General features: G+C 48.4%; 2 protein-coding genes across 6 annotated transcripts; one reads left to right on the top strand and one right to left on the bottom strand.

The window, feature by feature from the left end:
- Positions 1-547: 547 nt before the first annotated feature.
- Positions 548-2,675, bottom strand: ATP6V1G2 (ATPase H+ transporting V1 subunit G2). Its single transcript, XM_082638066.1, has 3 exons — positions 2,550-2,675; positions 2,175-2,275; positions 548-1,663 (listed from the first exon to the last, which is right to left on the bottom strand). The coding sequence occupies exons 1-3, from the start codon at positions 2,629-2,631 to the stop codon at positions 1,490-1,492; spliced, it is 357 nt and encodes a 118-aa protein (XP_082494192.1). The 5' UTR covers positions 2,632-2,675; the 3' UTR covers positions 548-1,489.
- NFKBIL1 (NFKB inhibitor like 1) lies at positions 2,556-13,419 on the top strand. 5 transcript variants are annotated; one of them, XM_082638058.1, is made up of 5 exons: positions 3,619-3,776; positions 4,178-4,454; positions 10,854-11,075; positions 11,256-11,885; positions 13,080-13,419. In XM_082638058.1, the coding sequence occupies exons 1-4, from the start codon at positions 3,720-3,722 to the stop codon at positions 11,834-11,836; spliced, it is 1,137 nt and encodes a 378-aa protein (XP_082494184.1). In that variant the 5' UTR covers positions 3,619-3,719; the 3' UTR covers positions 11,837-11,885; positions 13,080-13,419. The 5 variants fall into 5 exon arrangements, with proteins under 5 accessions (XP_082494185.1, XP_082494186.1, XP_082494184.1 ...); XM_082638059.1 differs by lacking the exons at positions 3,619-3,776; positions 13,080-13,419 and adding an exon at positions 2,556-2,671 and having other exon boundaries at positions 11,256-12,009; XM_082638060.1 differs by lacking the exons at positions 3,619-3,776; positions 13,080-13,419 and adding an exon at positions 2,731-3,038 and having other exon boundaries at positions 11,256-12,009.
- The last annotated feature ends 279 nt before the right edge of the window (positions 13,420-13,698 follow it).

Here is a 13,698-nt window from a genome sequence, read left to right as displayed (position 1 = left end):
CACACTACAGATTACCTCACTGGTTCAAGTGCTTGGTGAAGTAGGCTCATTTTCTGTGGCCAAAAGAAATAACAGTGATCCAAGGATGATGTTACAAAAGCGCAGTTTTTCAAACCCACAATATCAATCTTTTTCAACAGTATTTATCAACTGCCTGTCCTGTGCCAAGTGCTATCCTAAGATCTGGGGACACAGCAGTGAACAGCCCTGTCCTCACAGAGTTCACATAACAGGGGAGACAACACATAAACATGTCAAGTATCAATAGGTGCTATGAAGGAAAATAAAGCAAGGTAAGGGGCAGAGTGCTTGTTCCTACACCCCAGCTGTTCTCTACAGTTACCACCTATAGTCCTCAGGTTTACAAAGGAGCCACGTGTTTCTCACTTTAGAGAAAAAATAATGTACCATTTGCTTTTGTTTCTCAAAGCTCCAACACCTTTTGGGTGTTTGGGGAATACATAAACAGGGAACAAAAGTGACTGAAAATGAGAAATGATGAAGCAAAAGGAGGCTGATTCCACCCAACAATTGATTTGCCCATAATTATTTTATTGACACTTTTTTATTGTTACAAAGGGAAAGTAAGGTGTTGAGGATGTAGAAAGGAAGGCCATGCACATGAGGGGACACAGCATCACTTTAGATCTCAGGAAGCAGTAGTAAGCATCTGATGGGTCTCTGGGGAAACAGGAAAAGTGGGAAATCCAATAAAGAGAAAGACCAGCTTAAGAGAGACAAAAAGAGAGGCTAAGAAATGCAAACATCTTCCTGGAACCACAGAAGAGAGGCTAAATGAGGCCATCATTTCATCTTTTCAGGGATAATAAGGTCTCTGGGGAAAGAGAGGTGGGAAGAACCAATTTTTTAGAGAATTTCTAGGGTCACAGAATGAATGAGTAGAATTACAAAGCCACAGACAGAAGTGAGAAAACAGCCGTGTTTAGGTTTTGGCAGGTGGGCAGAGAGTAGTAATAATATCGCAGGTTTGCCATTTATTGAATCACAGCTACTACGTGCTGGAAACCATGCTAGGCTCTTTATAGAATGATTCCTAATCAATGCAACACCCCTGCAAGGTAGGCATTATTATTATTATTCCAACCTTGCAAAGGACACTGGGGTTACAGTTTAAGTAGCTTGTTCTTGTTGCCCAGCCAGCAAGTGGCAGGGTCAGAAGAGGGACCCGAGCCTGCCAGGCTCTGAAGTCAGACTGTTTTCCACATCCCTACTTCTCCATGCTACAAATTTCACAGAGGGGCTGGGTGAGGGTGACTTGGCAGTTTCCAAGCTCCCAGTGAAAGAACAATAAGGAGATTCAGGTCTGAGCAGGATATTTATAAATTTCACAGGAGAATTATTGGATCCTGCTTCCTAGAATTTCTAGGGAATGGAAGGGAGAGAAAGGATTATGGTGGGAGTTGATTTTGACTTGGGGATTTCTTTGCAGGAGGGAACTGGCAGGAGGAGTCAGGCCCTAGGGTGGGTCCTAGGCAGCAATCCGGTAGTTGGGGTGGACATGGGGCCTGACGTCACAGACCATGCCAAGAAGCTGGGCCAGGACACGTTCGCGGCTTCTCTGCTGGGAGCTCTGCATGCCCTGCACCTGGCGCCTTGTAGCCTGCTCCACCTCAGCTGACAGATTCCCTTGGGAGCCCATGGCCTGGGGGGTGGGAGAAAGGGTGGAAAAGAGAAAGGAGAAAGCAGAAACAGAGAAAGAGGCAACCACGCGTGTGGAGGGAAGGATCCTGGAGCAAGACCAGGAAGAAAGGCCCTCTCCAAAACCACTCCCATCTGTGGAAATATCTAGACACTGAAGAGACCGACATAATGCCCTCTCCCCTAAGACCTGACATGCAGCATCACCCTACAACAGACCGTACCATCCCCACCACCTCACCACCCATGCCCATAAAACTGCCCTCCACCCCAAATATCATCATACTCTACGGAGACTGTGGCAATCCCCCCCACCTCCACAAGCTGTACAAGTCCTTCAAAACTCCTAGACGCTCTTACATAGCACAAAGCTTGACCAATATCATGGTCTTCATCAGGTCCCCTTCAGCCCTTTAGTACCTTATTTTCTTGTGGAATCACCCTGTACACACCTCACCAGATATAACCACCAACTTGCACCCTGGGGTCCCATCCCAGCCTCCCCCACGACTCACTGCCTGCTGCTTGCTCTGGAATTCCTGCTCTCTCTCTCTGCGGTATTGCTCCACTTCCATCTGTGCCTCCTCCTTTGCCTGCTTCAGACGCCGGGCCTTCCCTGGAGGCAGGAAAAAGGACTGAAAGTGGGGGTAGACCCCACACACACAAAACGTGAAAGCAGGGGTCAGTCCCTCCCAAAAAGTTAGTGCCTTCTCTCAGGCAGCTAAGGACTAGATTCTGACACCCACCCATTTCTTCCCTCCTAATAAGCGCCCCCAGCCTCCCTCCCCCCGCCCCACCAGCCTTGGGTTATCCTAAGGACTCAAATGTTTGCTGTCCTTCCACCCCCAATTTTCTCTCCAGATTCCTAAGGGAGAAATGAGGAGACTCACTCTTTCTGGCATCTGCCACCTTCTCAGCCGCCCGCTTCTCGGCTTGCAGGAGCTGCTGGATACCCTGGGATTGACTGGCCATTTCTGTCGTTATGACCGATGCCGCTTCAGAAGCTACCAAGGTACCAGATGGCTCCCCCTTTTCCGCTCCCCCAACACCGCCTCCTCCTCCTCCTCCAGCTGTTTGCTGCAGCCTTCCACTACCCCTGGGTCTTAGTGCTCCCCTTTTCGCTCAGCCTCCTGCACCGGGTGTCTCCCCCAAACTGATCCTCCCATTGATGGCTGGTCCTCCTCTCCCACCTCTCACTCTGGCAGTACCCAGAAGGACCGCCTGGGGGCAGCAAAGACCAGGTCCAAAGCTGCCTGCTAACTTCACAGCAGGTGCAGGGCTTTCCCAGTCGGAAGGTCTAGGAATGGGGGCAGGGGCCGAGAGGAGAGGAGTATTTGAGAGAGAAGGAGGCATAGAGGGATTGAGAATGGGGTGAGGAGGTAAGGAAATTATCATGCGTGGTGTGTTGGGAATAGAGTATGCTGGGCTTCTCTGAATTCTTCCAACTTTTCTTCCTTTTTCTCCCTCCCATTTCCATCTCCTTTTTCTACACCTTTCCCAATTCCAAATTTCTCCATTCACCTCACTTGCTTTGTCCTGCGGTTGTTTTCCCTGTCTTTTGCTTCCTGTGTTTTTCTCTTTTATGATCTGTCCCTTTCTCGGACCTCACTGTGGTTTTGATTTTTCATTTTCACTGTGATTTTTATCCTGTCTTTATCTCCCCTGTTTTCTCTCTCTTCTCATCTTTTCGCCTATCACTGAACCATCTCCTCTCTCCTCCCAGTAAGGGGGAGAGGGGTTAAACCTCCAAAGAGCCCTTGCTCTTCCTTTTCCTCGCCTGTCGTCCAGTCTTCCGGTTTCAGACGGACCCTTTATCTTAAGTTCCCTAGTTTCCCCCCGGAGGCTAAGGCCAAGGAAACACCTCCCGCCCCCTCGGGGAGGAACGACATCCGGTAATGAGCCTCACAGTTCATTTCCGCCCTTTACCTGCGTCTCGGCTTGCGCCATTTCCGTCAGTCTAGAGTGTCTCCGCCCTTCCCGCCTCCCTTCCTCGGAGCGTCTTAAACACAGGCTTCGGGCCTACTGCTCCGGGGGTACTTAGGGGGCGGGGGGCAGGTCTGATGAGTAACCCCTCCCCCCAAGTCCCAGAGGGAGAAGCCTCTACATCTGTCTGCCGGGTACATTATATTCAATTTCTAGATCATTATTTGAAATTGTGACTTTTTAAAATTCAGATTTCTATTGATAAAAATTTCCCCCATCAGTTTCTATTTGTTTTTATTATATAACAAAGTCCTTTATTAAAAATTTACCTGGACTAATGAGCCTCTAAGTAATCATTTATCCTTTTCTCAAATTTCACATTAAAAAAAAAATGTGACCCCAGCTCCCCTCAAAATTGTTTTCAAACCTATCACCTGGAAAAGGGATGAGGGTTAGGACTGGCCTCATCTCTTGCTGAAAATGTAAGAAGAAATGGGGAACCGAAGGGAGAAACAGAGGGAATGTCAAAGATGGAGGGGGAGGGACCGTCCAAGGCTGGGGTCCTGACTGCTGCCTGTTTATCCTTCTTCCTCAGCCCAAGAGTTCCATGGCCTCCACTTCCCGACGCCAACGCCGAGAGCGTCGCTTCCGTCGTTATTTGTCTGCAGGACGGCTGGTCCGGGCCCAGGCCCTCCTCCAGCGACACCCAGGCCTTGATGTAGATGCTGGGCAGCCTCCACCACTGCACCGGGCCTGCGCCCGCCACGATGCCCCTGCCCTGTGCCTACTTCTTCGGCTTGGGGCTGACCCTGCCCACCAGGACCGCCACGGGGACACAGCACTGCATGCTGCTGCCCGCCAGGGCCCTGATGGTGAGTCTGCTTCGTGGGGAACAAGGTCATGAGCAACTGGTGGGGTCTGAGATGAAGGCCAGTGGTTGAAAAATAAGCTAGTTATTTGGTCATGGGACTTAGGGAAATAGTTGACCAAGTTGGCTTGTGGCTGTCATTTGTGCCTTTACATTATTGAGCTACCATTGTCTGAAGAGCCCAACATTCCCCAGACAGCAACTAGTATTTAAATTACACATCTCTCTAGATTAGTAGCTATTTTGTCTCTTGACTTGTTGTTTGCCTGTAGTGTGAAAAGCAGGATAGAGGGTACTCTCTGCAGTTACATTGCCTGGGTTCAAATCCCAGCTCCACACTTAATAGCTGTGTATTCTTGGCAAGTTTCTAAACTTGCCTGATGCTTCATTTGCCCATCTGCAAAATTAAATAATAGCAACCATTGCTGTGTGCCAGACACTTTTCACAAAGCAACTCATTTAATCCTCACAACTACCCTATGAAGGTATAAGTACTAACATCATCCCCCATTTCTCAGATGAGGAAACAGCACAGAAAAGTTTAAGTACTTTGCCAAAGTCACACAGCTATGAAGAGCAAGGGTTGTATCCCAGGCAGCCTAACTAGACTGCCTATGCTCTAACCTGTGTGATACTTTATAGAATTATACAGTAATAACGCCTGTGTTCAAAGCACCCATGCTGTGACGTATGTTTTGAGAATCAGCTGACACAGTACATAATTAGAGCACTTGGCACATGATAAACAGTCTAGATACTGGCCATTGTTCCTGTGGTTATCAACAGACCCATACTCTTTCACCCACAGTTCTGAAACTCAGAAACACTCTGAGAACCAAACATTTTTCATCAGTCTAACACCAAACTCATTTGGTAACAAAACCTAACATAAACTAAAGCTAGGCTGTTTATGATGTTTTTATCCTACTGATGTCAGTATTCATATGTTTCACTGCAGAAACATTCACGTGTTTGGTTACTGGGGCTACCCAGTCTCTCCCGGGCTACATAATATACAGTGTACAGTTGTCCCTTGGTATCCGAGAGGGATTGGTTCAAGGATCCCCCTCCCAAGATACCAAAATCCACAGATGCTCAAGTCCCTTTTATAAAATGACATGGTATTTGCGTATAGCCTACAAACCATCTTCCTGTATACTTTAAGTCATCTCTAGATTACTTAAAATACCTAATACAATGTAAATGCTATGTAAATAGTTGCAGGCAAGCAGCAAATTTAAGTTTTGCTTTTTAGAACTTTCTGGAACTTTTTTTTCCTGAATATTTTAGGTCTAAGTTTGGTTGATTCTGTGGATGCGGAACCTGAGGATATGGAGGGCCAACTCTATGTATACTTTCAGATCAACTCTATCAAATCCCAAAAATATCTGCATTCTGGAAAGTCTTTGATATTGAGGGTTGCAGATGGGGACTTGTTGATACATTAGTGGCAGCGGAGGCAGCTCTGCAGAGGTACAGCCCTCCTAGGAAAATAACAGGTGAAACCCCTTTCCCCATTTAGAGATTTTCCTTCTATAGTAAGAACATTAGATGAAAACCTTTAGGTTGGGATGAACAACCTGAACTCAGTTTCATTGCTATTATCATCCCCCAGCTCCCCGAATATACAGGAACCTCACCCACATCCCCGAAACCTCCCCCATATAGTCAAAAATCCCCTTTTCTTTAATTCCCCTAACATAAGTGAGATAGGCTGCCCTGTTCAGATTTTTTTTTTTTAACAGAACAAAGAGAGGAGGTTTACAAAGCGCAGGCACCTAACTCGGCAGTTGACATTGTACATGGCAACAGAGCAGAGTGCCCTGAGGCCGACCTCAGACCCCATCCAAGCTCCAGCTCTGCCACTTACAGGCTGTGTGACTGGGACATGCAGCTTAGCCTCTATGAACCTAATTTGCTTCTCTAAAATGGAGGTTGTGGCGAGTAAGTGAGGCAAGCATTTGGCAGTTTTGGTCCTCACTAGATGATAAGTATTGTTATTTTTATTCTTGTATTATTCAATTAAGGCTTTTTAAGTAACAGAAATGTCTCTTACAGTATGGTAGGTGCTTCCTTCATTGTACTGAATTCTAAGGAGCATGTGAGAATGACATTATGGTTCCATTTACAGATGAGGAAAGCAGGGCCCAGAAGGTTGAGGACCTTGCTGAAATCTCACCTACACTCAGGTCATTCCCAAGCCCTCTCAGGCCTTCCTTCCTCCCGGTCCCCTGCCAGCCCTACCACCAGGTGGCCTTCTAACTCCTTGGTAGAAAGACCTGTCTCTAGAGACCACTCTGCCTTAAAATGCAGATATTTCCTTTGAACAGATGAAATGACCCAGAATCTCCTGGGGGAGGGTAGGTTCCTTTCAGTTCCCATGTTCAAGGGATGTGCCAGTTCACGCTGAATTGGCTGGGCTGGGTTGTCACACCTAGTGAGATGCCAGTGAATGGCCACTACCTTTGAGGCTTTTGGTAACACCTCATGGGGAGGTGGTCTTAGCTGTCAGAGACCCCTGTATAAACACACCTTAGTCCAACAATAGCCATTGTCTACATACAGCAAGAATGAGTGAACATTGAGAAACGGGGTCGTTTTCTCACAGTCTTTGCAAACAGAATAAGCCCAAAGCCAGCTTGCGTGTTTGTTTTCTTTTTGTTTAATGTAACATTCACTGCATATGTGCCAGCACAGTATTAGACATTTCCCATCCATCACCCACTTCGAGCTGCTCAGGAGAAGTAGGCTGTGGCCCTGCTTTGCAGATGACCGAGCTGTCCGGTTCATGTTCTCTTTGCTTTCCAACCTTACCTCCCACGGCGAGCCCACAAACCCGAGACTCCTGCTTCATGACTCTGTCTTCAGTGACCCCAAGCAGGTTTTCAACAAACATGCTTGTTTTTTTATCTGCCTCTTGCCTGTCGCCCTACTAAGTTTTCCACCTTGCTAGATTATTCTCCCTTCACAGCCCAGTGTAAGTCCCCACCTCCTCCTGTAAGCCCTGTCCAACCACCCCGCCCACTGTAACCTTTTCTTCCTGTGTCTCAGTCGTCACTCAATATAAACTTCTGCTCCGGCATTTTTAAAAAGTGTTTTGTACCAATTAGTGTGAATATCTCATTAATGTAGAAATCACGTCTCATTATGGGGAGGAGAAGAACAGTGCTTCCGTCACTAAGAAGAAGTACATTTTTACTCCACAAAGCTTTTTTTTTCATTTATTTTTCCCAATATAAAAGTACAACATGTTAATTAAAGAACATAAGGGAAAAGTTGATCTATACTGCTAAATTGCTGGTAAAGTTGGTGTTTCAAATCACTGGAGGGGGTGGTGGTGAACTATTTAATAAACGATACTGGACCATTTGTCTTCTCTGGAGAAAAATAGTCTTACCTTACACCTGACTTAGAAGTAAATTACAGCAGATTAAACACCTATATGTGACAGGAAATGCATGGGAGGGTTTTCCCTGGGGGAAATAAAACTTGGAAGACAGTATCAAAGAAAACTTTAGCTTTACCTATGATGGTTGTTTTTTTTTAATGATGTTGCGAAATGAAAATATATTAACATACCTTGTGGTAGGAATAGGGTTGCTTATCATACTATACTTTGTACTTTTTTCCTTTTTTTTATATTTCTAGAAATATAGTAGGAAAACACACAAGGGTATAATCTTGGAGTGGAGAAAAACCTTCCTAAGAATGAAATAAAGTCAAAAGCTGTAAAATGAAAATATTGATACAGATTTAACTACAGTACAATTTTGAAAAGATAGATGGGAGAAAATATTTACAATATATGTGACACAGACACAAAGGGTTGGTATCTATACTATATAAAGAGCTGTCATATCTACACATATAATTTCCAGGGGAAAGTAGACAAAGAATATGAATATGAAATTTTTCATTAATAAAGTCATTTTTTTAATCTATCAGATGGGCAAAATTTAAAGGGTTGGGGATATTCAGCTTTGGTAAAGGACAACACAGGCACTCATATATTCCTTTTTTTTTTTTTAACTTTGATAATTACCTAGTTCATTTCAAGAGTAATTGAATAATCTGGGCTCCCCTGGTGGCGCAGTGGTTGGGAGTCCACCTGCCGATGCAGGGGACATGGGTTCGTGCCCCGGTCCGGGAAGATCCCACATGCCGCGGAGCGGCTGGGCCTGTGAGCCATGGCCACTGAGCCTGCGTGTCCGGAGCCCGTGCTCTGCAACGGGAGAGGCCACAACAGTGAGAGGCCACAACAGTGAGAGGCCCGTGTACCGCAAAAAAAAAAAAAAACAGAGTAATTGAATAATCTTTATCGCATATATAAAAAGATTCCTGAAAGTGATAAAGCTATAACCTCATCAGGCGCTCATATATTCTTGATGGCACAAACTTTTTGAGAGCAGTTTGGCAAAATTGCACATGTTGTTTGACTCAGAAATTCCACTTCTGAGAATCTACCCCACAGAAGTGCTGTAAGGAGTCCACAAAGACACATACATAAGACTGATCATTTTTGGAAACAAAGTCTTTCTATTGGGGGTGGGAAGATTTGTTTCATGCACACAGTGGAACACTACACAGTCATAAAAAAGAATGAGCTAGACTGTGTATACTCCTGTGGAAAATATAAATGAGGTGTTAAAATGAAAAAAGCAAGTTGCCAAACAATATATAGTAGTATGGTCACGTAACTGAAAAGAAATTGTGTGTTATGTGTTTATATAAACCAAGACAAGACTAGAAGGGACCACAGCAAACTGTTAACAGTGATTAAATTTATTCTTTAGTCTTTAAAAAGAAAAGAAAATTTCATATTAATTATGTCCCTTTCACATTAAAATATCAGCTAAGGTTGGAGGAAAGCCACCCATAGTCTATCACCCAGAGACTAGAATGTTTACATATTTCCATCCAGTCTATCTTTTTCAAGCATGGGATTTGTTCTCTTTTTCACAGAGTTGTGATTGGACCCTATGTACAGTTTTGCAGCCAGCTTTTTCCACACACGAACATAATTTTTAGTGGCTATTTAATATTCTGTACCAGATTTTACTCATGATGTTTTATAGTTGGAGGCCTTACCCCTTAAAACCTATGAATTTAAAAACCTTCCACCCGCCCTCACACCTGCTATAAGCCCTGGTGGGATATAAGCCGTTGAAAGACAAGACCAGGTACTTGCTGGGAGGGACAAGTTGGGAGGGCTTGTGACAGGTCACGTCAGTATTAAAGAGAAGTGCCCCTACCCCTTGTTTTGATGTGGTTTGGGTTGGGTGACACTCAGGTGTGCCAGGAGATGGGTGGGGGCAGTGGACCTTGGCCAGCCAAGGCTGGACCCTTCTATCTTCTGCCTTCCTGGCAGTGACAGAACAGCCCTTCCTCTCTCTCATCCTTTTGCCAGGTAGCCAGTATGTTCTAGCACCACTGAATAAAGATCTAAAGACTGCCGGCCCACTTCTTCCTGCCGTAGGGAGAGAAACTAGGTCCACAGGAAGGGAGGGTGCCTCACTCATCTTCCTCTGTCCTGAGAGTGCAGAGGTGGTTGGCGACCATGGCAGGTGGCAGGCTGGCCAGGCGTAGGGTGCCGGGTGGCCAGTGAGGAGAGCAGCGCGGCACTCAGCTGATGCGTTGAGGTCAGGACTCAGGAAGAGGGGAGCTCAGGGATGTCAGTCCCTCTCCTAGTTTCCCCCAGCCTCCTGTCAGCCAGGCCCTGAGTGGAACCCTCTGTCTCAGCCCCGTTCCCCTGCCCTAGGTCAGCAGTCATTTGGAAAGAGTTTGCTCTGCTGCTGGGAACGTTTCTATGGCTCAGATTCATTACTGGGCTGGACTCTCTACCTCTCTGTCCCCCTCCCAGCATCCCCTGGCTAAGGCTGGCTGAGAGAAATTCCCCTGAAAATATTTATCTTACGCAGCTTATTGAAAAATGATGTAAAGAAAAGTATTAAGTATTTGTAAATTTAGAATGGTACAAATCAGGGTGTTCAGGTATTTTCCCAGTCTGGAGAACATAGTTTTGGGTGAGAAACACAATGAGAGGTATAAAGTGACAATATTTTCAAGCCAAAAATGGAATACATAGTCAAAGGGTTTTGACATCATCCTAGGTGGCTGGAGGCAGACCAGAAAATGGCATTGACATTGTAGAGCTCCCAGGACACTAAATTAGTTTGTGAAGACACAGGTCGGTATATTTTAAACTACCAGATTTATCACACATGTGGTAAAGCATCAGTAAATATTTGTCAGTGATGGTGATTTCCTAGCACCCAGGAGGCATCCATGTGGGCAACCCTTTCATTGCTCTAAGACCAAGAGAGTAAGTAAGGATTCAAGATGGCGGCCCTACCAAGGAGTGAGAGTTCCAGCTAACTTTTGCTCACTGCTCTCCCACAAACAGCCTACACGGATTTCTTCCTGCCACTGCTGAGTCGCTGTCCCTCTGCCATGGGAATAAAGAATAAGGATGGGGAGACCCCAGGGCAAATTCTGGGCTGGGGACCCCCCTGGGATTCTGCCGAAGAGGAGGAAGAAGATGAGGCCTCTAAGGAACGGGAATGGAGACAGAAGCTGCAGGGAGAGCTGGAGGACGAGTGGCAGGAGGTCATTGGGAGATTTGAAGGTAAGGAATCCATTTCCATCCACAGCCGCCCTTCTTCCCCACTGGCTGCTTTTCCTACACCCACTCCACGAATGCTCCCACCGGCTTCCTATGGTCCCTTCCTCTGTGCTGCCCCACCTCTCTTGCCTGTCACCTTCTCATGGCCTCTCTGCGACCACCACCTCCCACCCTCCCAAACAGATGATGCTTCCCATGAGACCCAGGAGTCCTTCTCAGCCTGGTCAGATCGCATGGCCCGGGAACATGCCCAGAAGCACCAGCAACAGCGCGAGGCAGAGGGAGCCTGCCGACCCCCACGGGCTGAGGGCTCCGGTCAGAGCTGGCGGCAGCAGGAAGAGGAGCAGCGGCTCTTCCGAGAGCGAGCCCAGGCCAAGGAGGAAGAACTGCGTGAGAGCCGAGCCAGGAGGGCACCGGAGGCTCCCGGGGATCGAGTGCCGGAGCCAGCCAGGGCCGGGCCCAGGGCAGAGCACCCCAGAGGAGCGGGGAGGGGCAGACTCTGGCGCTTCGGTGATGTGCCCTGGCCCTGCCCTGGTGGAGGAGACCCAGAGGCCATGGCTGCAGCCCTGGTGGCCAGGGGCCCTCCCTTGGAGGAGCAGGGGGCTCTGAGGAGGTACTTGAGGGTCCAGCAGGTCCGCTGGCACCCCGACCGCTTCCTGCAACGATTCCGCAGCCAGATTGAGACCTGGGAGCTGGGCCGAGTGATGGGAGCTGTGACAGCCCTTTCTCAGGCCCTGAATCGCCATGCGGAGGCCCTCAAGTGACCCCAGGGAAAGAGCAAGAAACTGCAGGAAGTGCAGGGCAGTAAGAAGGGTAAGGTCAGGAGACCAGTGCTGAACAGTAGAGGATGTGGGGCAGGAGCAGAACTTGTAACGAGCAGGGGTGGGGGATGCGGGCTGCCACCACTGCTCCTTGACTCTGCCATTTCCTAATAAGACCTGGTTCCACATCTCACTCCCGGTGTCTCCTCTGCCTTTTTCCATCACTGTGGTTTTCATCACCCATAACATCTCCTTTCCCACTCCACCTGCCCAAACCCACAGCTCCCGCACACCTGCACCATGCACACACACCCTAACTCGTGCCCTCGGCTGGAGACTAGGAGCCCCCTGCTTGCCTGCCCACCCGCCCACAAGGGCGGCCCTAAGAAGGCCCAGCTTGCCCTCCAGTCTCTCCACTCCCTACACTGGGCTCCTCTCCACTCTTCAGTCAGCGGTTGGAGAAATAGATGTGAACAGAGGCAAAAAGGGGAACAAAACCAGTTTCCCTCCCCTCCCCAGCCAGAACCACATCCTCCTCCCCACTTAACACCCCCTTCCCCCAACACAGGGCTTTCCCTCTGCTGAGTCACTGAATGATGTGAATTGGGGGCAGCTGGAGCTGGGGGACCATGAGGAGGTTGTGGGAGGATGGGGGATAGAAGCAGAAAGTATGGAGGAAGGGCCCTGTGGGGGAGTGGAATTTCGGTTGCTAAAATTAGGAGCAGGGGAAGGAGGCGGAAAGAGCAAAATTATGTAACCTGGGTTGTCTGCTCTTGGGCAACCAGGGATCCACACCCGCGGCCATCCCTCGCCTCTAGCTTCTCAGTCCCGTCTCTCCTCCTCTAGGGCCCCGATTCTCGGCTCCTTCCATCGAGCTTCTGCCCCCATCCCAAACCTGGGCTTCGTCTCTGGGCAGCCCAGTCTTGGCCTTCCAGATAAACCTCCCCTTTTCCTGAGGTTGAGGAAAGGGCCTGGAGGGTAGAGGGAGAGGGTCCAGGATTCCAAGGCGGGGGGTGGGGGAGGGCACCCTCCCTTCCACTGTTCATACTCAGTCCCCACTTCAGCTCCCGGGAACTGGGGTAGGGAGTTTGCAGACAGCACCAGACCCCACCGTCACCAGCAGGACACAGCAGGAACTCAGCAAAGAGAAAGGGCAGGACTAAGGAGAGTACAGGCATGCGCTGCCACGTGCACAGTCTGCACATTGGCTGCATCAGAGAATCATGAATGAGAGCTTCTTTTTCAGGTTTGGAATGGAATGCCGGTCTACACAGGAGAATCCCAGGAGTGGAAGTGGAGGGCAAGAGGTGACAGGGAGGGGAAGCCTCTGGAAGCCTGGAAACATGGGGCAGGTGTGAGACCCTTGGAGAAGACAGAGAGCCAAGAGGCCCCAGGTCTCCGAGGGACCAGGCAGATGTTCAGGGGGCCGGAGGAGGAAGGGCTGGTGAGAAAGATCCTGTGAGAGGAAGCTGCTGTGATTCAGAGAAGAGACTGCGAGCTGTGAGCAACCCAGGCGTCCGGTTCCTCTCACAGGCCGGAGATTTCGGAAGTGGCATGCAAAGAGCTCAGGTTGGGAGTGGAGGCGGGGTTGGGGTTAGGACCCCTAAGCTGGGGGTTGAGAGGTAAGCAACAGAAAACTTTAGTGTCCAAATTTGTTCCTTCGTCCAGCAGACTTTTGTCTGGTTTTTGAGCACATCATTTGCCCTTCTGCAAGAGTCACATAAAACCAAAGCAAAACAAGCCCTGATACCTGGCCCCCCAGACCTCCCTCTTTTCAACGTCTCTCCCTGGTGTCTGGCCCCCAGCCCTGTTGGGGGTTCCCCTGAGATGAGGGCTGTTCACTTTCTCTGACCACACGGTTTCCG

The sequence above is a fragment of the Mesoplodon mirus genome (assembly GCF_964341445.2).
Source record: "Mesoplodon mirus genome assembly, chromosome: 12".
NCBI classification, from domain to species: Eukaryota; Metazoa; Chordata; class Mammalia; order Artiodactyla; family Ziphiidae; genus Mesoplodon; species Mesoplodon mirus.
The sequence above is the reverse complement of the archived record's forward strand: the minus strand, read 5'-3'. Positions and strand labels throughout refer to the sequence as shown.